The following is a 23742-nucleotide window of genomic DNA, read 5'->3' as shown; positions in this document are numbered from 1 at the left end:
TGTCAAAGGACACCAGAAACAAAATTGTAGCCCTGCACCAGGCTGGGAAGACTGAATCTGCAATAGCCAACCAGCTTGGAGTGAAGAAATCAACTGTGGGAGCAATAATTAGAAAATGGAAGACATACAAGACCACTGATAATCTCCCTCGATCTGGTGCTCCACGCAAAATCCCACCCCGTGGGGTCAGAATGATCACAAGAACGGTGAGCAAAAATCCCAGAACCACGCGGGGGGACCTAGTGAATGAACTGCAGAGAGCTGGGACCAATGTAACAAGGCCTACCATAAGTAACACACTACGCCACCATGGACTCAGATCCTGCAGTGCCAGACATGTCCCACTGCTTAAGCCTGTACATGTCCGGGCCCGTCTGAAGTTTGCTAGAGAGCATTTGGATGATCCAGAGGAGTTTTGGGAGAATGTCCTATGGTCTGATGAAACCAAACTGGAACTGTTTGGTAGAAACACAACTTGTCGTGAAAAGAATACTGAGTTGCATCCATCAAACACCATACCTACTGTAAAGCATGGTGGTGGAAACATCATGCTTTGGGGCTGTTTCTCTGCAAAGGGGCCAGGACGACTGATCCGGGTACATGAAAGAATGAATGGGGCCATGTATCGAGAGATTTTGAGTGCAAACCTCCTTCCATCAGCAAGGGCATTGAAGATGAAACGTGGCTGGGTCTTTGAACATGACAATGATCCAAAGCACACCGCCAGGGCAACGAAGGAGTGGCTTCGTAAGAAGCATTTCAAGGTCCTGGAGTGGCCTAGCCAGTCTCCAGATCTCAACCCTATAGAAAACCTTTGGAGGGAGTTGAAAGTCCGTGTTGCCAAGCGAAAAGCCAAAAACATCACTGCTCTAGAGGAGATCTGCATGGAGGAATGGGCCAACATACCAACAACAGTGTGTGGCAACCTTGTGAAGACTTACAGAAAACGTTTGACCTCTGTCATTGCCAACAAAGGATATATCACAAAGTATTGAGATGAAATTTTGTTTCTGACCAAATACTTATTTTCCACCATAATATGCAAATAAAATGAAAAAAAAAACAGACAATGTGATTTTCTGGATTTTTTTTTTCTCAGTTTGTCTCCCATAGTTGAGGTCTACCTATGATGTAAATTACAGACGCCACTCATCTTTTTAAGTGGTGGAACTTGCGCTATTGCTGACTGACTAAATACTTTTTTCCCCACTGTATAAGTTCCAAAATAATTGAATTTAGCCTAGTAGCCAAGATCTTCGTTAAAATTTTGTAATCCACATTTACTAAAGATATGGGGCGATAAGATCCACAGTCCAGAGGGTCCTTCCCTTCTTTCTTAAGCACTAATATATTAGCTTCATAGAAGGACTCCGGCATGACCCCCCCAGATTCCCCGGAACACCGACTACAAAAGTGGCGCCAAGATCTCCCGGTATTTCCTGTACAGCTCAACAGGAAACCCATCCGGCCCAGGGGCTTTCCCAGAGGCCATATCCCTCATGGCATCTTCTATCTCTTTCAAAGTGAACTCAGCGTCCATAAAGGCCCGCTGAGAAGCACTCAATGTGGGAAACGTTATATCTGATAGTCTAGACACCCCTGGCTACCAATATCATTTTTCGAACTGTACAGTGAGCTATAATAATCATGGAAACATCCCATTATTTCTTCCGTCGAGGACACCAATGTATCGTCTGAGCTGCGGATCTGTAGTATTGTGTTAGTTGTATTGTGCTGCCGCACCAGATAGACCAGAAATTTATTAGACTGGTTTCCTAGTTCAAAGTAGGACTGGCGAGTAAAAAATAATTTACGTTTGGACTTGGAAGTCTATATGTTGAGTATATAATCTTTGGGCAGTCAACCACTCCACTCTATTACCACTAGTTTGATTGGATCAGTAAGCGGCCTCTGAATCTTACAATCGTTGCTCTATTTCGTCATTCTCCCCCGACGTCACACGTTTGATGTAGGAGATCGTAGAAGATAGGCAGCCGCTCAAGTACGCCTTAAGGGTGTCCCAAAATAAATAAACATTCTGGGGTTTGGGGTGGGAGGACACGAAGACATGTAATTAGTCAGTTGTTCTGTCAGGTGACTTGATCAATTTCAGCCAGAAAGGGTTTAATTTCCATGTTATCCTACCACCTGGCGGGCCATACCTGAGTTTAAGAATGATTGGGCTATGATCTGAAATCCCTCTACCTCCATGTTCAATACTATCCACCCACATTGCCAGACCACTAGATCCAAAAATGTAATCTATACGGGATAAGGAACGCCTAGTGGAGGAATGGCAAGTATACTCTCTTGTCTCTGGGTGACGCGTTCTCCATAGGCCTAACCATCCACTACCTTCTATAAACTGATAATTGGGATGTAGCTGCTGTCAGGGTCCCACCCTGTGTCCCATCATCCAGTCTCAATCTGTCGAGGCGATTATTCATCACCAAATTAAAGTCCCCCATACAAATGACATCTGCGTCTGGGTAATTCAAAGCAAAGCTCAGTGCTTTCTGGAGAATTGACGTACCCGCTGGAGGGGGATTATAAACACACAGAATAACATTTCCTAGAGTTGATCAGTGCATATACGAATATGAAACGTCCTTCCGAGTCTCTGCGGGCCTCCCGAAACTCCCATCTAATGTCCTTGTGTATTAGTAATGAGACCCCCCTGGAGTAGCTGGTGTGAAATGCGTGTATAGACCACTGAACCCACGGTTTTTGTACACTCCGAGCTGTATCTCTGGTCAAGTGTGTCTCGACCAGAGCCACAATGTGAGGGTGATAGTGCCTGATTTGTGAAAATACTTTAACCTCGGGGGGTCTGATAACCCTCACATTCCATGTCATGCATATTAAATCAGAACCCATCTCCACTTATCTGGGCATGTTGCGGATCGGCGCCTAAGTAGAACTCAGAGACATCACTTAAATAGCAAGACTTCCATTGGCTGCAACTTCTACCTAAGTAACATTTAAAGCTAAAACTAAAGCTTTTGAAAAAAAGAAAACAAAATATAAATCTAGCAACATAGGAGCAAAGTCTCACGCCCCTATCAAAAAAAAACAAGGGGATACCATCACTGAACGCAGTGTCCGGTATTGTAGATATCTGGGTGCCCGCCAGAAGAGCTCCAATTAGGCCTGCAATGAAAGGATCCAGATGAAAGTAGACACTCTAGGATTCCTTTGCAGGAGATCCTCTATGGGACCGCAGCCACTCGGTAGCCTCCGCTGGATCCGTGAAAAACACGGAGGAACCCCCGTGGACAACCCGAAGCCAAGCCGGGTAGATCATGGAATATACAATGTTCCTTTCCCTGAGCCGCTTCTTGATGTCGATGAATTGCGCACGTTGCTTCTGGAGTTCCATGGAGAAATCCTGGAAGATTGAGATTACGGCGTTGTTGAACTTGATAGGACTCTTTTGTTGTGCGAGGCATAGAATGGTGTCTCTATCTTTACAGTTGAGGAGACGTGCCAGGAAGGGTCTAGGTGGGGCTCCCGGAGGCAAAGGCTTGGTGGGAACCCTGTGGGCTCTCTCAACGGTGAACACCGAGGAGAATTCATCTCCCAGAGAGGTCTTAAGCCAGTCTTCTAAGAATTGGTCAGGGTGCTGATCTTCAGAGCGTTCAGGCAGACCGATGACACTGATGTTATTCCGCCGCATTCTGTTTTCTAGGTCGTCTGCTTTTTGCCTCCAGGCATTCATAGATCCTGCTACCTTGGTTAACTTAGCCTCCATTGGCATAATGGTGTCTTCCACCTGGGACACCCTTGTCTCCACCTCTGTGATACGCCCCCTCATGGCCTGCATATCACGACGGAGTCTCCCCACTTCAGTGTAGACATCCTCTATTTTCTCCGTCAGAGATGTCCTAGTGAGGGAGCCTGCATGAGCTGTTCAGATGCCTGTTTAAGGGTCATTTCTTCCTGTTCGATCTCCTCTCCACCCCCTGAGGGACGATTTTTACGCTGAGATTGTGAGGGGGCATTTCGTAGAGTACGTGCACTCTCAGAAGGGTCGGGTCTGACAAACTCCTTCAATTTTTCTGCTGCCGTCGATCCTTTAGATCGGTTCATGATTAAGAACCGTGAAATATCCCGGTATAGCTGAAGTTATACAGTCCAGAAATTTTCCCGTTGCAGTTATATATACACAGTAGGGACCACACTCATTAATTACAGCCTGGGAGCAGAGTTTTTGTAAATGAAGACAGAATGTCACCAAGGCTCCTATGGGAGGGGGAGGGACATCCACCCCCAGAGACAGCAGCAATGGGAGGGGGAGCAGGTTCCCCACTGTAATGGCACTAGCAGGCCAGCGGTTCAGATTAGAGAGGGAATTATGCAGGGCCCATCTTTCAGGGCACTCACCGCACTAGTCTTAGATCTTGCAGGATATAGGTCGCTGTCCCTGCAACGCTGTAAAGTGGACGCCGCGCGCTCTATCAGAGGGAGCGCGTCCAAGATGGCTGCCGCTCCCCGCCGTCCACCCCTGTCTTCCAAGGCTCCCGCTCACCGGAGCCGTCCTGTGCCTCTCCTCAGAGGTCCCGGGGGTCCGGACACCATGCGCTGCAAAGTCCTGAACTTAATACAAGGCGGTAAGTGCAGGATATGTGGAGGATAAGTAGGAGCTCCCGCAGTGTGCATCCTTCCCTCACCGCTACATAGCCACGCCCCCCACTTCTCCAACTTTGAACCCTCCAGTTTCCAGATTATCCACCAACACGGTCCTCCCGCTTACAATCGGAGCATCCCTTAAGGACTCCAATCATAGGATCATAAAATCTTTAACAATGTCTGCCTTTGAAGTGGCTGCTTCGACATTGTGCCCAATCTTCACTATGTGTGTGTCAAAGTCCATAGCTGCATGGGCTAAACAACTCTGTCAAGGCATTCTTGCTGGAGCTCGGCCGGAGGAATTTGCAGACCTCACGGACCAGATTTCTCATGCAGGGAAGTACATGGTATCTGCCTCCCTGGATGCTGCTTTATGTGCGGCTCAGGCGTACAGCTCTTTCTTTGCATGACTCATATCAAGATCCCACGGAATCTCCCAGGCTGGGGGGCCGTCTCTGTTTTTTTCAGAGACGTTTGGCTATCCTCGGTGGAGGACGCATGGGTCAAGGAGGTGGTAGTCTCAGGATACAAAATAGATTTTGTTTCGCGGCCCCGAGATCGATTTTTCAAATCTCGTTCTCCAAGAGATTCTTCTCTGGTTCCATTTTTTTTTTTTTTTTTTTTGCGTCCATTGCCTCTCTTCTCATTTCAGGGGTTATTGTTCCCGTCCCAGACCGGGAACGTTTCACAAGTTTTTATTCGAACCTATTTGAGGTATCGAAAAAGGATGGCGCGGTTCAACCCATCCTGGATCTAATTTTTCTTGGCATGCTGTTCAACACTCACCAGACAATGGTTTTTCTTCCCAAAGAGAACAGAGGAATTCTCCAGCAGCGGGTTCACTCTCTGCAGGGCCCTCGGATTCCAACTTTCCACTCAGCCATGACGGTCCTGGGAAGGATGGTGGCAGCGTCGGAAGCAATGGTGGCTGTCATTCCCAGTCATCTTGCAGGGTTGGTCCTTTCTTCCCGTTCACTGCCAGGTGGTGTCGATGGACGCCAGCCTTCTCGACTGGGGTGCAGTGTTTCACCAACAGACTCTCCAGGGACGGTAGTCAGCAGAGGAATCCTCTCTGCCGATCAACATCCTCGAGATAAGGGCCATTCTTCCGTCCCTCTATCACTGGGAAAGGCTTCTCAGGGGTCTACCAATCCGAGTTCAGACAGACAATGCCACGGCAGTGTCATATGTCAATCACCGGGGGGACTCGGAGCCCCTTGGCGATGGCCGAAGTATCCAAGATTCTCCTCTGGTCAGAGGCATCGGTTCCAGCAATATCTGCAGTGCATATCCCTGGCATGGACAATTGGGCCGCCAACTTTCTCAGCCGCGAGGATCTCGCAGCAGGAGAGTGGTCACTGCATCATGAATCTTCCATCAGATTTGTCTTCGATGGGAAACTCTGGATGTGGACCTCATGGCGTCCCGGCTGAACAGGAAGGTTCCATGGTTTGTTTCCAGGTCCCGCTATCCTCTCGCGGTGAGCGCCGACGCTCTGGTGATTCCCTGGTCACAGTTTTCTTCCCTGTCTGTTTCCTCCCCTCCCCTTCTTCCCAAGCTGTTGAAGAAGATCAAGGTGGAAGTGGTGCCGGGTCATTCTGGTTGCTCCAGGTTGGCCGAGAATGTCTTGGTTCGCAGAGATCGTCAATCTTCTCGCAGACGCCCGCTGGAGGCTCCCAGACAGACCAGATCTTCTGTCCCAAGGACTGATCTGCCACCAGAATTCTCCATCGCTCAGTTTAACAGCGTGGCTGTTGAAACCGCGGTTCTGAGAGCGTCCGGGTTTTCAGATCGTGTGATTCTCGCCATAATCCAGGCTAGAAAACCGTTGTCTTCCAGAGTCTATTATTGGACTTGGAAGGCCTATTTCGGTTGGTGTGAGTCTAATCACATCCCGCCTATGTCTTTTTCTCTCTCTTCCATTTTGGCTTTTCTCCAGTCAGCACTTAATGCTGGTTTTGCGCTTAGTTTTCTAAATGGCCAGGTGTTAGCTCTTTCAGTACTTTTCCAGAAAAATTTGTCCTCCTGTTGTCAGGTCAGAACTTTTTCTTCAAGGGGTAGCGCATGCAGTTCCCCCGTACCGGACACCCATGGATCCCTGGGACCTCAATCTAGCCCTGGAGGCCCTTAGGACTTCTCCCTTTGAGCCTCTCCGGGTGGTATCTCTGTCCTTTCTGTCTTGGAAGGTGGCGTTTCTTGTGGCCATCACCTCCATTAGGCGCGTCTCTGAATTGGCGGCTCTTTCCTGTCGCCCTCCTTTCTTGGTTTTCAACAGTACAAGGTGGTTTTGTGGCACCTACCTACCTTCCTTCCTAAGGCGGTGACCGCTTTTCACCTAAATGAGGACTCATCCTCTGGAGCGTTCACTGTACAGGTTAGGCCTGGTCAGGGCAGTGCGGGGCTATCTGGCTAGGACCGCCCCCTTTAGGAAGACAGACTCTCTCTTTTTGTCATTCCAGAGGGTGTGAGAAGAGGCCTTCCAAACTCCAAGGCTAATTACTTGCTGGATCAGAACGGCAATGTTGAAGACTTACTGGGTCAAGAACAGAGTGCCTCCCCCCCGGGATTAAGGCTCATTCTACCCAAGCAGTGGGCGCCTCCTGGGCGGTACACCATAGGGCATCAGCACTGCAATTTTTGTAAAGCGGCAACCAGGTCTTCCATTCACACGTTCATCAAATTTTACAGGGTCCATACCTACGCCTCAGTGGACGCCAGCCTAAGTAAAAGGATCTTGCAGGGAGCAGTGGTGAGTTCTCCGACCTGAACAGAGTTTCTGCTGTTCCTTCCCCAGGGACTGCTTTGGGACGTCCCATGGTTCCGTTGTCCCCCAATGAAGTGATAGAGAAAAACATGATTTTTGGTTGCTTACCGAAAAATCTATTTCTCAGAGTCTTCATTGTTTGTCAGCTCTTTTCACTGTGTGTTATATTGTTACAGTTTGAGTTGTCTGTTTTGTTTCTCTATCTTGTTGCTTCTACTGCTTTCTCACTAGCTGATTAACGTAGTGCCAGTCGGTGGGGTGTATACTGCAGAGGAGTAGCTAACTTTTTTTTGGGCATAGTATCAACCTCCTAGTGACAACAGCATACACCCATGGTTCCTGTGTCCCCCAAAGAAGGCTCCAAGAAACAGATTTTACGGTAAGCAACCAAAAATTCTGCTTTTTCTTTCAATATATATTGGTCATTGAGTCAAGATGATTTTAGTAATATATTTATGCTTTGTTCTGAAAAAATAAAATATAATGTAAATTTATCTTTTAAGACAGTGGTCCTTGATATATCTGGAACTGTCGGGATTAATCTTGAGATTTGTTTATTTGATATCATGTTAACTGTGTTATCCTTCAGTAAAACAAGTTTTTTTTTTTTTTATAAAGTGGTCCTCAAATTGTGAAAAATACATAAAATAAAAATACCCAATTGTCCAGCTCGTCTTCCTCTGCTGCTGTGGTCCCGATATTGCAACTAGAGCAGTTACATCCACTTGTCACCACTCTTGCCACTCACTGTGTTCATTGGCCATGCATAGGGTAACGTTTACCTCAGTGACTGGCTGGCTAAAGCGGTGACCACACTTTTGATGTAACATCAACTCTCTAATAATATTAGGACTGCAGCAATAGTGGAAGCAGTCACTGTGCCCAGGTAAGGTGAATACCTGCGGAGTTTATGTCCTTTGTATGAGCTGATGTAGCAAATCTGTGGGTACACTGTTGGGACATCACATTGTAATTGTGGGGGCATCTTACCGCTTGGGGGCACTGTAGGGACCATATAAGGGGTACAATTCTTTGTGGAGACACTAATGGGCTTCACTAGTAACACTTTTTCTGTGTTGGTGCATATAAAAAAAGTTTGAGAGCCAAGGTTAGGGTATTGAATTGGCATAAATGAAAGATTAAGAAAGAGGGATACATACTGTGGCCTGGCAATTTTTATAAGTTGGGAAGGTTGTATATCCCTGAGGCTGTTGAGTTTAGGAAACCCACGGTGATTTGTGGTCCATGCTTGGACTGTTTAACATAGCTGAATTTGTCCTAAGGCTTCATTCAGAAATTAGTATATCGGTCTGAAATTGCGGTTTAAGAACTTACAACTGGTCACCTGACCCAGCGCGAAGTCTCTCATTCATTCCTATGAGGTTGTTGAGTTTGGGTTTCTAATCCGCAGCATGTCTCTTCTTTGTGCGGATTCCGCAGCGGTTTTACACCTGCTCCATTGTTCAGGTGTCAAACCGCAGGGGAAAACTGGAGGCTAATCCGCAGATAAACCGCAGGTCAAAAGGATTTACCTGTGGATTTTGCAAAATCCGCAGCACAATCCGCAACGTGTGCACTTACCCTAAATCTTTAAATCCACCTGCTGCATAATTTCTACTGCACATATTTTCTGTAGTATATGGATGAGTTTTGGTAAAATCTCCTTAACTTCCCTGTTAATATAGAATTTCTCTTTTTTTTTTTTTTTTTTCTTCTTCTTCCAGGGGTGATAAATGGGCTTTGATGGACAAGACAGAAAGTTCCCGATTTTTATCTCAAATTCAAGAAGGAGAATTCTGGGTTGAAAAAGAAGAATTTCTCAAAGAATTTAATGAGGTTGCAGTGTCCTTTCCTGTCATTGAGAAAGATCATATTCAAAGTATCTGGACTGGTGAGTGCAGGTAAATTGTGCATATTTTACCTTGAAACTATGGTCACGCGTAGATCAGGCTTTGACACTGATGCGAATATTCCAGGTAATATCACACATTCTCATCTCACAGCTGTCAGAGCTCTGTTCTTATAAGTCAGTATGCATAACATTCCAAAGCGCCCTCTAGTGTAACCAAATAATTTGTAATAGTGTCATTTATTTAGTCTTCACTGGAAATAGAAAGCTGTTAATACAAACATCTAAGGCATGTTTCACACATCAGTTTTTGTCAGTTGAAAACCGCCAAAATGGCAGAAAACGGATCCGACTGTGTACGGACATCAACGTGTGGCACCGGACCGGTTTTTTTTTTTTTTTTTTGACGGATCTGCGAAGGAAGAAATTTAAAGGAACCGATGTCTGGGGAGGAGAGAGAGAGAATTTTTCAGCTGCCAGAACAGAGTTTAGGGTTAAATTTGTGACCGAGGCAAGTCCTCCGGGCATGCGCAATGACAAATGCGGATCCGGCCGCCCGAAAAAACGTTGCATTGTCCGTCCGGGCATGTCGGTGGACGCCAAAATTTTGGCGGATCCAACGGATGGCCATCCGTCAAGATCCGCCGGTAATGCAACTCAATGGGAAAAAAAACGGATCCGCCAAGCAAAATGGCGGATCCGTTTTTTTGCAAAACGGTGGATTTTGACTGATGGTGACAGACGGATGTGTGAAACAGGCCTAACTGAGCTCTTTCCATTATAGAAATGCAGTAAGAAAGTTGATACATAATTACTCTGTCGCCTTATTGGGGGACACAGAACCGTGGGTGTTATGCTGCTGTCCACTAGGAGGCGACACTATGCATAATCTGAAAAAGATTAACTTTGGCTCCTCCTCTGCAGTATACACCCCTGGACGGCGTCAGCCTTCTCCAGTTTTTGCTTGGTGTCGCAAGGAGGCACACCTAAGATTTTTTTTCTCTCTTCCGTTTTTTACCCTAGTTCGCCCGCTAGGGAGCTCCTTAGCGATGCGCAAGACTCAGAGGGCATATGTGACTCCAACTCAGATAACGAAACAAGGAACGCTCTGCTCCCTTGTCCCCCTAGCAATACTGCGCTAGTTGAGGATATAATTTCTTCCATCCTTCGGGTGCTAGACATTTCTGATCCAACCCCTGAAGTACCAGAACACAAGATTTCCTTTGAAAGTGTTCAGAAACCATCTGAGGTCTTTCCTGATCACCCGGAATTGCAAAAAAAAAAAAAAAATACTTTCTAAGCATTTTTCGCAGCCTGAGAAAAAAATCGCCAATCACAAATACTTGAAGGCAAAGTACCCCTTCCCACAGAAGGACACTAAGGATTGGACAGATCCGCCTGAAGTGGATCCTCCAGTCTCTAGACTGGCAGCACAAACACTTCTCTCGCTGCCGGACAGCTCAACCCTCAAGGACGCAGCAGACAGACAGGTAGAACGCATGGCTCGTTCACTCTTCGAGGCGGCAGGTGCCTCTTTGGCTCCTGCATTTGCTTCAGCTTGGGCAGCCAAGGCCATTATGGCCTGTGCTGATCTATTACAACAGGGCCGCCAAGCTTCAAATCCTCAGCTGGCGGACCAGGCGGTGCAAATTGCAGTAGTGGCAGATTACATGGTCCATGCAGCGTTGGATTCTGCAAGAGGGGTAGCGGAAATAGCATCAAACGCCATCACAATCCGGCGTATTCTCTGGCTAAGAGAATGGAAGGCGGATGCGGCCTCAAAAAAGTCCCTAACAAATCTCCCGTACTTCAGGGGCCGTCCTTTCGGTGAAAAGCTGGATACAATGATATCCAATGCTACCGGGGGTAAAAGTACTTCCCTCCCTCAGCTAAAACCAAAATGCACGTTTAAAAGACGTAATCAATCTCGTTTCTGATCCTTTCGGAATTCTTCAGGCTCGTCCGTCTCGCGCCCGGCACAAAATCATAACCGTTCCCCTCGCAGGGACAACACACGGGCGGCACAGAGGCCAGACAGAAACTGGCAGTCAAAGGCAAGCCAGGCAAAATCCAAGGGAGGGAAAGCTCAGATTTTTCCTTCATCATGACTCATCCCCTCCGGAAAACACCCCACTTGTAGGCAGACCACTGCTACTCTTTCAGCAGGTCTGGCTGCCTATTACAGAAGACAGGTGGGTCAAGGAAATAGTGTCTTCAGGATACAAGATCGAGTTTACTACCAGCCCACCGCACCGTTTTTTTCTCTCTGTCCCTCCAAAACCTCCACTCAAAGCTCGAGCCTTCCATCAAGCGGTTTCATCCCTCCTGCAAGCAGGAGTCATAATACCGGTTCCAGCAGATGAGCGCTTACGAAGGTTCTACTCCAACCTGTTCGTGGTGCCCAAAAAGGGAGGCAGCGTCCGACCCATACTAGACCTCAAGCAACTCAATAAGTATGTTCGAGTTCGTCACCTTCGCATGGAATCCCTCCGGTCAATCGTTGCGTCCATGAAAGAAGGAGAATATCTCGCCTTCATAGACATACAGGATGCATACCTGCATATACCGATTGCTCCGCCCACCAGAGAGTTCTCAGATTCGCGATCAACCAAGACCATTACCAGTTTGTGGCCGTCCAGTTTGGTCTCGCCACGGCTCCCAGAACATTTACAAAGGTCATCGCAGCTACCATGGACGTTCTGCACTCCAGAGGCATAGTAGTTGTTCCATACCTGGACGACCTTCTCATCAGGGCCCCCACCTTCAAGGACTGCGAGGTCAACGTCTCAATCACGATCGACACTCTGAGTCGCCTGGGATGGTTAGTCAATTTACAGAAGTCCTCGACTACCCCGAGTTAGTCTCTGACCTTCCTGTGGATGCTATTCGACACCTCCAGGGGTCTGGTGATCCTCCCCAGGGACAAGGCACTGGCCCTCCGTTTGGGAGTTCACACTCTCCTCCGCGGTTTTCCCCGATCTCTCCGGTATGCCATGAGGGGACTGGGCAGGATGGCAGCGGCAATGGAGGCGGTACCATTTGCCCAGTTTCACCTCAGACCCCATCCTCAAGTCCTGGGACAGGAATCTGTTCTCCCTCAACAGGGATTTCCGGTTATCAGCGAAAACCAGGAGGTCCCTGCACTGGTGGCTCCAGCCAACCTCGCTTGCAAGGGGAAAATCCTTTCTCTCCGGTCACTAGAAGGTTTTGACCACCGACGCAAGCCTTACGGGTTGGGGCGCGGTACACCTACATCACAGAGCGCAAGGCAAGTGGTCACCAATGGCAGTGACCATGCCCATCAACATCCTGGAAATTCCGGCCATCTTCCTGTCATTGAAAGCCTTCCATCACTTGCTAGCAGACTCTCATATCAGAGTACAGTCGGACAATGCCACGGCGGTGGCATACGTGAACCATCAAGGCGGCACCCGCAGCATCCAGGTGATGAACGAAGTAACACGTATCCTACACTGGGCGGAGGATGCGAGGTCGGTACTCTCTGCGGTCCACATTCCGGGTGTGGACAACTGGGAAGCCGACTATCTCAGCCGTCAAGGAATGGACTCGGGGCAGTGGTCTCTCCATCCCAAAGTTTTCCATCAGATCTGCCATCGTTGGGGGACCCCGGACGTGGTTCTGATGGCATCCCATCTCAATGCCAAGGTTCCCAATTTCATGGCCAGGACACGCGATCCGCGGTCGCTCGGAGCAGATGCCCTGGTTCAGGACTGGACCCAGTTCCAGCTTCTGTACATTTTTCCACCCCTTCCCCTGATTTCCAGAGTCCTGAGGAAGATCAAACAAGAGGGTGTTCCCACCATCCTGATCGCTCCAGACTGGCCCAGGCGTACATGGTACGCCGACGTCGTGCAACTCACAGCAGACGCTCCCTGGCGTCTCCCCACACGTCCCGACCTTCTGTCACAAGGCCCGTTCTTCCACCAGAACTCAGGGGCTCTCAATTTGACGGCGTGGCCATTGAGACCTGGTTTTTGACCCAAGCAGGTTTTTCATCGGACGTTGTTAAAACCATGATCAGGGCTCAAAAGCCAACTTCAGCCAAGATTTACTATCGTACCTGGTAGGCTTTCTTCACATGGTGCGAATCTCGTAGGCACATCCCACTCCCCTATTCTCTTCCAAAGGTCCTCGGTTTCCTTCAGTCAGGCCTGGACGCCGGGCTATCCCTGGGCTCGCTTAAGAGCCTGGTGTCGGTGCTTTCAGTGCTCTTTCAGAGGCATATTGCTAACAAGCCGCAAGTGAAGACTTTTCTCCAAGGGGTTTCCCGATTGGTTTCCCCCTACAAACATCCGTCGGAGTCGTGGGACCTCAACCTGGTCTTGACAGCACTACAGACACCTGCTTTTGAACCCCTAAAGGAGGTCTCACTCCGCTTTCTATCACAGAAAGTGGATTTTCCTGGTGACAATCACCTCACTACGCATTGTGTCCGAACTTTCAGCTCTTTCCTGCAGACAACCCTTCCTGGTTTTTCATCAGGACAAGGTGGTTCTCCGTACAGTGCCATCCTTCCTTCCGAAAGTTGTGTCCACCTTCCACCTCAATGAGGAAATCTCACTACCATCTCTTTGCCCGGTTCCCGCTCATACAGTGGAGAAGGCTCTGCTTACGCTTGACCTTGTCAGGGCATTGTGTATTCACGTGTCTAGGACTGCTCCCTTCCGGAAGTCTGATTCACTTTTCCTTCTTCCAGAAGGCGTTCGCAAGGGCCTACTGGCTTCCAAAGCCACCCTTGCTAGGTGGATCAAGTCCACCATTCAAGAGGCTTACCGCCTTAACAATTCTCCTCTTCCGGCCGGTGTCACGGCTCGCTCTACGCGGGCGGTAGGGGCCTCTTGGGCTATTCGGCATCAAGCCTCGGCACATCAAGTGTGTAAGGCAGCCACTTGGACTAGCCTGCACACATTTACAAAACACTACAGAGTGCATACCCAGTCCTCAGCGTATGCGAGCCTGGGTAGACGGGTCCTGTAGGGGGCAGTACCACAAATTTAGGGAACTGTCAGTACAATATTCATCCACTGCTTCCCACCCATGGACTGCTTTGGGACGTCCCACGGTTCTGTGTCCCGCAATAAGGCAACAGAGTAAAGGAGATTTTTGTGTACTCACCGTAAAATCTCTTTCTCTTAGCCTTTAATTGGGGGACACAGCTCCCACCCTGTTGCCCTTGCGGGCTGTTGTTACGGTTGGGTTCTCATATTGTTTGAGCTCGTTTATAGTAGCCTTCTTACAGGCATGGTTATGTTTCTGGTATATACCTCCTAATGCTTTTGCACAAAACTGGAGAAGGCTGACGCCGTCCAGGGGTGTATACTGCAGAGGAGGAGCCAAAGTTAATCTTTTTCAGATTATGCATAGTGTCGCCTCCTAGTGGACAGCAGCATAACACCCACAGTTCTGTGTCCCCCAATTAAAGGCTAAGAGAGAGAGATTTTACGGTGAGTACACAAAAATCTCCTTTTTGGCCCTATTTTAAATTTACCTCTTAGTGACAGACCCAATTTGATACTTAACGACCAAGCCAATTTTTACAATTCTGGCCACTGTCACTTTGAGGTTATAGCTTTGGAATGCTTCAACAGATCCTACTGATTCTGAGATGGTTTTTTCGTGGCATATTCTACTTCATGTTAGTGGTAAAGTTTCTTCGATATGACTTTTCTTTATGAAAAAAAACGGAAATTTGGCAAAAATGTCAAAAAATTTTGTAATTTTGAAAACTTTAATTTTTGTGCCCTTAAATCAGTCATATCATAAAGAGTTAATAAATAATATTTCCCACATGTCTACTTGACATCAGCACAATTTATGAAACATATTTTGTTTTGTTAGTACGGTTATAAGGGTTAAAATTGACCAGCGATTTCTCATTTTTCCAACAAAATTTACAAAACCATTTTTTGAAGGACCACCTCATATCTGAAGTGAGTTTGGGGGGGTCAATATAACAGAAAATACCCAAAAGTGACATCATTCTAAAATCTGCACCCCTCAAGGTACGTACAACCACATTCAAGAAATTTAGTAACTCTTTAAGTGCATCACGAGAACTAAAGCAATGTGGAAGAAAAAAAATGAACGTTTTTAAACTTTTTTTATTTTTACAAGAGTATCAGGAGAAAATGGACGCCATAATTGTTGTGCAATTTCTCCTGAGCACGCCGATACCCCGTATGTAGGGGAAAGCCACTGTTTAGGCACATGGCAAGGCTCAGAAGGGAGGGAGCACTATTTGACTTTTTAAACGCAAAATTGGCTGGAATCAATTGTGGCGCCATGTCGCGTTTGGGGACCCCCTGATGTACCTAAACAGTGGAAACTCCCCAATTCTAACTCCAGCCCTAACCTCAACACCACAACCATCCCCCAATGCCACAACCCTAGCTGTAACCCTAACCCTAGCTCTAACCTTAGCCCAATGTAATGCATTGCACTGACAAACCTCAGTTGTATGTAGAAGATGCAATCAACCAGATACTGCCTTTTGAACAAACATTTAAAAAAGGGTCTTCCTTTATTTTTATATTTATTTCCTACTTTCGGGATAGGTCATCTGTATGCGATTGATGGAGGTCTGACGCCCGGCCCCTTCACCATTCATCTGTTATTTTCTCCAAAAGAGGACAGTGTGCAGAGTGTAACTGTAACATCACCGCTCCACACGTTTAGTGGCTTCTGCTGGGTACTGTACATTACATCCTAGTCTGTTTAATAAGAGCTGATTTACAGTTCAGTTGTGGGTCATACCCCCTGTTTGGCGTAGGGGGAGCTGGCTGTTAGATCTACATCTAAGGGCGGCACGGTGGCTCAGTGGATAGCACTGCAGCCTTGCAGCGCTGGAGTCCTGAGTTCGAATCCCACCAAGGACAACGTCTGCAAGGAGTTTGTATGTTCTCCCCGTGTTTGCGTGGGTTTCCTCTGGGCACTCTGGTTTCCTCCCACATTCCAAAGACATACTGATAGGGAATTTAGATTGTGAGCCCCATCAGGGACAGTGATGATAATGTGTGTAAACTGTAAAGCGCTGCGGAATATGTTAGCGCTATATAAAAATAAAGATTGTTATTATTATTATTAGTATTATTATTAAGATGCACAGTTTATTCAGCATTATGTCCTCACTCTCAATCCACTTATCGATGGTCCCTGTTTTTCACCCCCTTTGTGTAAACTGTAAAGCGCTGCGGAATATGTTAGCGCTATATAAAAATAAAGATTATTATTATTAAGATGCACAGTTTATTCAGCATTATGTCATCACTCTCAATCCACTTATCGATGGTCCCTGTTTTCCACCCCCTTAACAATAAGATCTGTTGGGTGGCCCAACTAATCTTTTCTTCAAGTAGCTTCGATATCACTCCGCATAATTTTTTTTTTTTTTTTTTTTTTTTATCTCTAGTTTGTAATTAAAGTGTGTGCACGTGATCCGGAGTTGCTTAGTACTTGCTCAGTATATGATTCAGGTGAAATCTGCACCTGAGGTCGCTGGCAGGTCATCAGCTTTTTTTCCGCATATGTTTTTGATGCGTTTTTTCATTGCATGTGTTTTTGTCACTTGAAATAAAGCTAATTGAATGTTGGCTTCTTTGAAAAGGAAAAAAAGTGATTTCCTGTTTGCAGATACACTGCTCAAAAAATAAAGGAAGCGCTTAAACAACAAAATATAACTCCAAGTGAATCGAACTTCTGTGAAATTAAACTGTCCACTTAGGAAGCAACACTGATTGACAATCAATTTCACAAGCTGTTGTGCAAATGGAATAGACAACAGATGGAAATTATTGGAAATTATCAAGACACACTCAATAAAGGAGTGGTTCTGCAGGTGGGGACCACAGACCACATCTCAGTACCAATACTTTCTGGCTGATGTTTTGGTCACTTTTGAATGTTGGTTGTGCTTTCACATTCGTGGTAGCATGAGACGGACTCTACAACCCACACAAGTGGCTCAGGAAGTGCAGCTCATCCAGGATGGCACATCATTGCGAGCTGTGGCAAGAAGGTTTGCTGTGTCTGTCAGCGTAGTGTCCAGAGGCTGGAGGCGCTACCAGGAGACAGGCCAGTACACCAGGAGTCGTGGAGGGGGCCGTAGGAGGGCAACAACCCAGCAGTAGGACCGCTACCTCAGCCTTTGTGCAAGAAGGAATAGGAGGAGCACTGCCAGAGCCCTGCAAAGTGACCTCCAGCAGGCCACAAATGTGCATGTGTCTGCACAAATGGTTAGAAACCGACTCCATGAGGATGGTGTGAGTGGCCGACGTCCACAGATGGGGGTTGTGCTCACAGCCCAACACCGTGCAGGATGCTTGGCATTTCCCACAGAACACCAGGATTGGCAAATTTGCCACTGGCGCCCTGTGCTCTTCACAGATAATAATAATAAATTTTATTTCTATCAGGACTGTGGAGTCGGAGTCGGAGTTAGTTTTGGTTGGAGTCGGAGTCGGTAGAAATGTACCGACTCCGACTCCAGCTTTAAAAAAAAATGTATTAATATTTCATAATTGAACTTTCATATGAATTTTATAAATGTTACTCAAATATATATGTTCTATCAAACTATGAACAACAGTGACAAGCAGTTCTGCTGGAGATAGAGACATTTTTTACTTCTTGTGTGTCACTGTTCTCCACTGCCCTTATCTAATCTTATACTTGGTTAACCTCATGCTGCCCCAACCCCCCTACTTACAATGTATGAAACTGAAAGTGAAAATGTGTTGCAAATTCTTAGTAGTAAAGCTCCTCCTCTAGACTAGATCATACTAGGTGTGCGTCTTCCAAGCATCTCACAGCTGCCTGCTACTCAGAAGAGGAAGACTGTAAGAAGTATTATCCTTTCAACAAACTTTGCATCAGTTAACTGTGAGTACATGAGGAATAATAACAGTATTACTGACCACTATATCAGTTGTACGACCTGGCAATAATTTTGTACAACTGTGTTTTTAGGAAAAACAATTGTCATTTGGATTGTGAATGCAGAATTAAAAACCTGAGAATGTCAAAGAAGCATCACATTAAATCAGCTGTATTTGAACATTTCACCATCACTCAAGATAGAAAACATTATGTCTGTCAGTGTATGACAAATGATCCAGACGAAAACAAATGCTGTGAAGCCAAGATGAGTGCATATTCAGGCAAAGATAAAAATGCTCCTACCAGAGCTTCTAATCTAAAGAGACATTTACAGCGCTTTCATCCAGAAGTACTGAAAGCAGTGGATGAGAAAGACTGCATCCAAACCAATAAACCAGTGCCCAGCTCTTCCAGCCAAACAAAGGAGCAGAGAACTTTGCAGCCATCAGTTGCAAGATATTTTGTCAGTGACAAAGTTACTGTGACAATGACAGTAGATACATTTAAAAAACATCATAGAGCTTGTTGTAAAGGATAGTGTGCCTATTTCATTATTTTCACGACCAGCTTTTATGTGTCTGAATGGGGAAATGGCCCGCAAGCTTGGTGTTTCTCTGGAGAGAGAGAGTATTAGAAAATTAGTAATCGAAGAAGCTTTTAAACAAAAGGAAGAACTTAAAAAAACTCTCAAGGGACGCTTTCTGTTTCTTAAAATGGATGCCTGCACACGTCACAGAGTGAACTATTTTCCATCAATGTCCGATTTGTTTGTGACAAAAATGAAATAGTTACCAAGACATTGGCAGTAAAAGACACCAAAGCTCATCACACCAGTGAGTTTCTCCAGGTCTTGGTGGAAAAGGTTCTGCAAGACTATGAACTTAAAAAAGAGCAAGTTCTTTCTGTCGTAACTGACAATGCTTCAAATATAAGTACTATTAAGCTAATGAATGAGAGTAATGATGGTGACCAGCAGCTAGAAGAACATTCTGGGTCCACAGACACAGAAATGTTTGAAATAGAGGAACACAGTATTGTAACTGAGGAGCAAACTGAAGTTGCTTCAGATGAACAGCAACATGATAGTTTAGATAATCTTGTTGAAACTGTGTCAATATGTTCTTTCATTCATCACATGCGCTGTGTTGTGCATACGCTACAGCTGGCTATAAGAGACAGTCTGCAAGAAGGACATGCTGCTGCACTGATTGGCAAGGTGAGAAAATTGGCTACTGTTGCCAGAACCCCTAAAGTTGACTCAATTTTGAAGAGACGTGTTGGAAAAGGGGCAATTATTGATCAAGCCACACAATGGGGCAGTACTTACTTAATGATTCAGCGCTTGGTTGAACTGAAAACCTTTCTTGTAGACATGGCTAACCCTCAACTGACGCTAAATGAAAGTCAGTGGAATCAGGTGACTGAGCTGGAAAAATTGCTAGAGCACCCATTTACAGTGACTAAAAAATTACAAGCAGAGGACTTAACTCCAGGTATTTTCTTAAAGGAGTGGAAGAACCTGATGTTTCGCCTGTCCCAAAGAGGAGGGTTAATTGCAAGTGGCATTGCTACATCAATGAAACGGAGAGAGGAGCTACTATTACAAAATAACATTCTTTTGGCAGCTGTTTATGTAGACCCAATGCATCGGATTCTTCTAGATGATCAACAGCTAAGTAAAGGAAAAGAAGCTCTGTTTGAAATAGCAGTAAGGATGAAAGGGTTGCAGAACAGTCAGGAGGAACAAGAAGAATTTGGTCGTCCTGCCACATCTTCACCCTCATCATCAACTGATGAAGAATTTAATTTAGAAAAATATTTGGATCACAATGACCGTGCAAAGCGTTCCCGCATAGAAGAAGAGTCATCCCCATCAAGGAACACAGCCAGTACATTTCAGCAGAATTTTTCATGTGCACTAAAAGAAATTGAGAAATTTGACCGTTCATCAAAAATAACAGTGCAACAAGCGATTCCTCTGTATCCTGACATTGTCAGAGATGTTGCCCGAGTGGTTACTGCTTTGCCACCAACACAAGTTAGTGTAGAGAGGTTGTTCTCTGCTCTCAAAATAATTAGATCAGATTTGAGGGCATCCATGAAGGAGGATCTGACAGAGGCAATACTTTTTCTGAGGACAAATTTATAGATTTCTTCTTATTAACTGCATAAAAGTGTTTATTGCATATTTACTTACAGTTTAGAAAAGTTTATAAAAGTTATCTGCTATATTCTAATAAATGTAGTTTTTGCTCTAAGTGGTCTGATTACTTATATGATGGTGAGAAACTGAATAAGCACGATGTTTAATATTTTACAACAGTAAATTTGTTATGAATTGGCCATTTATGAAGGAGCCGGAGTCGGAGCCTGATAAAATCCAGGAGTCGGAGTCGCAACTGTGGCTTACCGACTCCACAGCCCTGATTTCTATAGCGCCGACATATTCCGCAGCATTTTACATTTCAGAGGATGAAAGCAGGTTCACACTGAGCACATGTGACAGAGTCTGGAGACGCCGTGGAGAGCGATCTGCTGCCTGCCACATCCTTCAGCATGACCGGTTTGGCCGCACAGCTCTCCATATGCTCGCCAGAGGTAGCCTGACTGCCATTAGGTACCGAGATGAGATCCTCAGACCCCTTGTGAGACCATATGCTGGTGCGGTTGGCCCTCTATTCATCCTAATGCAGGACAATGCCAGACCTCATGTGGCTGGAGTGTGTCAGCAGTTCCTGCAAGATGAAGGCATTGAAGCTATGGACTGGCCCGCCCGTTCCCCAGACCTGAATCCGATTGAGCACATCTGGGACATCATGTCTCGCTCCATCCACCAACGTCATGTTGCACCACAGACTGTCCATGAGTTGGCGGATGCTTTAGTCCAGGTCTGGGAGGAGATCCCACAGGAGACCATCCGCCGCCTCATCAGGAGCATGCCCATGCTTTGCAGGGAGGTCATACAGGCACGTGGAGGCCACACCCACTACTGACCATTTCCTTTTCTTGAGGCATTTCCACTGAAGTTGGATCAGCCTGTAATTTGATTTTCCACTCTGATTTTGAGTATCCCTCCAAATCCAGACCTCAATAGGATATTAATTCTGATTTACATTGATCATTTTTATGTTTTCTTGTTCTCAACGCATGCCACTATGTAATGAATAAAGAATTGCAGCTGCAATATTTCATTCAGTGATATCTACGATATGGTATCTTAGTGTTCCCTTTATTTATTTGATCAGTGTATATTGGGGTATGTTCCAGTGGTCAGTAAGCGCTGCAGGTTGGACGTTGCTTACATCTGCAGCGTCCAACCCCTAGCGTCCAGCTGTTACAGCATGGTGGATGGGATTTCAAGAAATCCTATGCCCACTATGCTTGCACCAATGCCCGCTGCTCACGCGCAGAGACGGACATGCGGCGTGTCTTTCCAGATCGCAGCATGTCAATTTATGTACCAGAGACGCTCAGTCTCCGCTGTGTATATTACCCATACACTTTGGTTAGATGCAGTAAAACCGCATTATCTTCCTAATCACATGCGTATTAAGTGTGGGAACACAGCCTACTACTCGTGTACTAATTTACATAATGGTGACTCTTGTGACACAGCCAGAAGTACACGACACAGGAAGTGGGGGAAAGCACAGAGAGGTTCCCTACTTTTTAATAAATTTTTTAAAAAAATGGCTTGGGTTCCCCTATATGTTAGCCAGCCAGAGTAAAGCAGACTACTGGGACTGGTATTTCAGGCTGGTAAGGATCCAAGATCCATTGACCTTACCAGCCTGATAATACCAGGCCGCAGCAGTCTGCTTACCTTTTATGGTTAGCAAAAATAGTGGGATCACCTCCCAAAAAAAAAAAAAACAGCTTGGGGTCCCACTATTTTTGTCAACCAGACAAGGAAAAAGCAGACAGCTGCAGTCTGGTATTCTCAGGCTGTCAAGGCCCATGGATTTTGGCCCTCACCAGCATAAAAATAGCATCCCACAGCCGTCCCACAATTGGGACATCCGAAAATGTGCCAACTGTGGCACTTTACCCGGCTTTTCACACTTGCTCAGTAGCGGTGGCAAGTGGGGTAATATTTGTGGGATTGATGTCATCTTTGTATTGTCCGGTGATATCAAGCCCACGTGTTAGCAATGGAGAAGCATCTATAAGACACCTATCCATTACTAATCCTATATTTATATGGTAAATAAGCACACAGCCACAATAAAATCCTTTTAATTGAAATAATGACTCACTCATACTCCTTTAATAGATCTTAATTAAACCATACTTTCTGCATCGCCTATTCCACCAACACCAATGTCTCCTGGAAGAGAATTAAAATAAAAAAGCAACAATATCCTTACCTGTCCGCAGAGAAGATATACATACTGTCCTACGAGTCCAGCTCTGCTACATCTGGATGCGTTTGGATGAAAGATGGCATTATGCCACCACTCAGCCTGACATCCAGTCACAGCGGAGCTTGAAGGCGATCACCGAAGGAGATAACACAGTCCCCGCCGGTCACGTGCACGGCAGTTCTTGCGATCAGCTCAGCTCATCGCGAGAACTGTAGTATATGCGAACTTCCGGCTGAAACAAGGTACACCTTTATTTAAATTAGTATACAGGCATAGTAAGCTGCATTCCCGCAGTTAATACGCATGTGACTAGAAAGATAATGTGGTTTTACCGCATCATAAATAGACATGCTGCGGTCAGGAAAGACACGCGGCATGTCCGTCTCCGCAGGGAAGCTGGTGGCGTCCGTGCACGCATAGTTGGCATGGCATTTCTTGAAATCCCATCCACTATGCTGTAACATCTGGTCGCTTAGGGTTTGACGCTACGGATGTAAACAGTGTCCAACCTGCAGCGTTTACTGACAGTGGGAACATACCCAAAGACACGTGTATCCAGGTGCATGTTTAATTTTATTTTTTAATTATTAGGTTTAATTGTTTACTGTATGATGCTATTCAACAAGTACATGCAGCTGCCTTTTTCTCCTACGCCTCATTGGGGGACACAGACAGTGGGTGTAATGCTGCTTGCGACTAGGAGGACACTAAGTAAACACAGAAAAAAGTTAACTCCTCCCCTGCGGTATACACCCTCTCGCTGGCTGGGAATTCCCCAGTTCTTGCTTAGTGTCTGCAGGAGGCACTTGGGTCTGGCTTCAGACCCCACCATTTTTATTTTATTTTTGAATTTTCTGTAAATTTTTATTTTTTAATTAACGGAGTGAAGAGGGCGACTGTACCTTTCTACGGCCCGCTCTCCCCCGAACCAACAACAGGCAAGCACGCGGAGTATACCTCCCCGTACAATTTCCTGCGACGACTGGGGCTGATTCTCCTGGCGATGGTTCCTTTACGGTCCCGGTACCCCACACGGATACGAGGGCGAACACACGGAGAAGACTTGACCAGCGCTTTCGGTTGCCCTGAATCAGCCCCATTACTCTGTCCCCCTGCCCATAGGGTGGACCGATTTAGCAATACCCTTGTAACAACCTCTCCGGCTCTGCTACATCGCCCGGGAGCTTTTTTACCTCAGAATCTGAGATGGGATGAAACCTGCAGGCTCCTGGACAGCGCAG

General features: G+C 46.2%; 1 protein-coding gene across 6 annotated transcripts in view; it reads left to right on the top strand.

Moving 5' to 3' along the window:
- CAPN10 (calpain 10) overlaps positions 1–23742 on the top strand; it is a 69887-nt gene that overhangs the window by 24065 nt on the left and 22080 nt on the right. For all 6 annotated transcript variants that reach the window (XM_073589282.1, XM_073589280.1, XM_073589283.1 and 3 more), the window contains one exon: positions 9118–9284. In XM_073589282.1, the coding sequence (XP_073445383.1) occupies positions 9118–9284 (167 nt within the window). The remainder of the gene's footprint in view (positions 1–9117; positions 9285–23742) is intronic.

Source organism: Dendrobates tinctorius, unplaced genomic scaffold (assembly GCF_039654945.1).
Source record: "Dendrobates tinctorius isolate UK_male_01 unplaced genomic scaffold, ASM3965494v1 ptg000107l, whole genome shotgun sequence".
NCBI lineage: Eukaryota > Metazoa > Chordata > Amphibia > Anura > Dendrobatidae > Dendrobates > Dendrobates tinctorius.
This window is presented reverse-complemented; position numbering and strand designations above follow the sequence as displayed.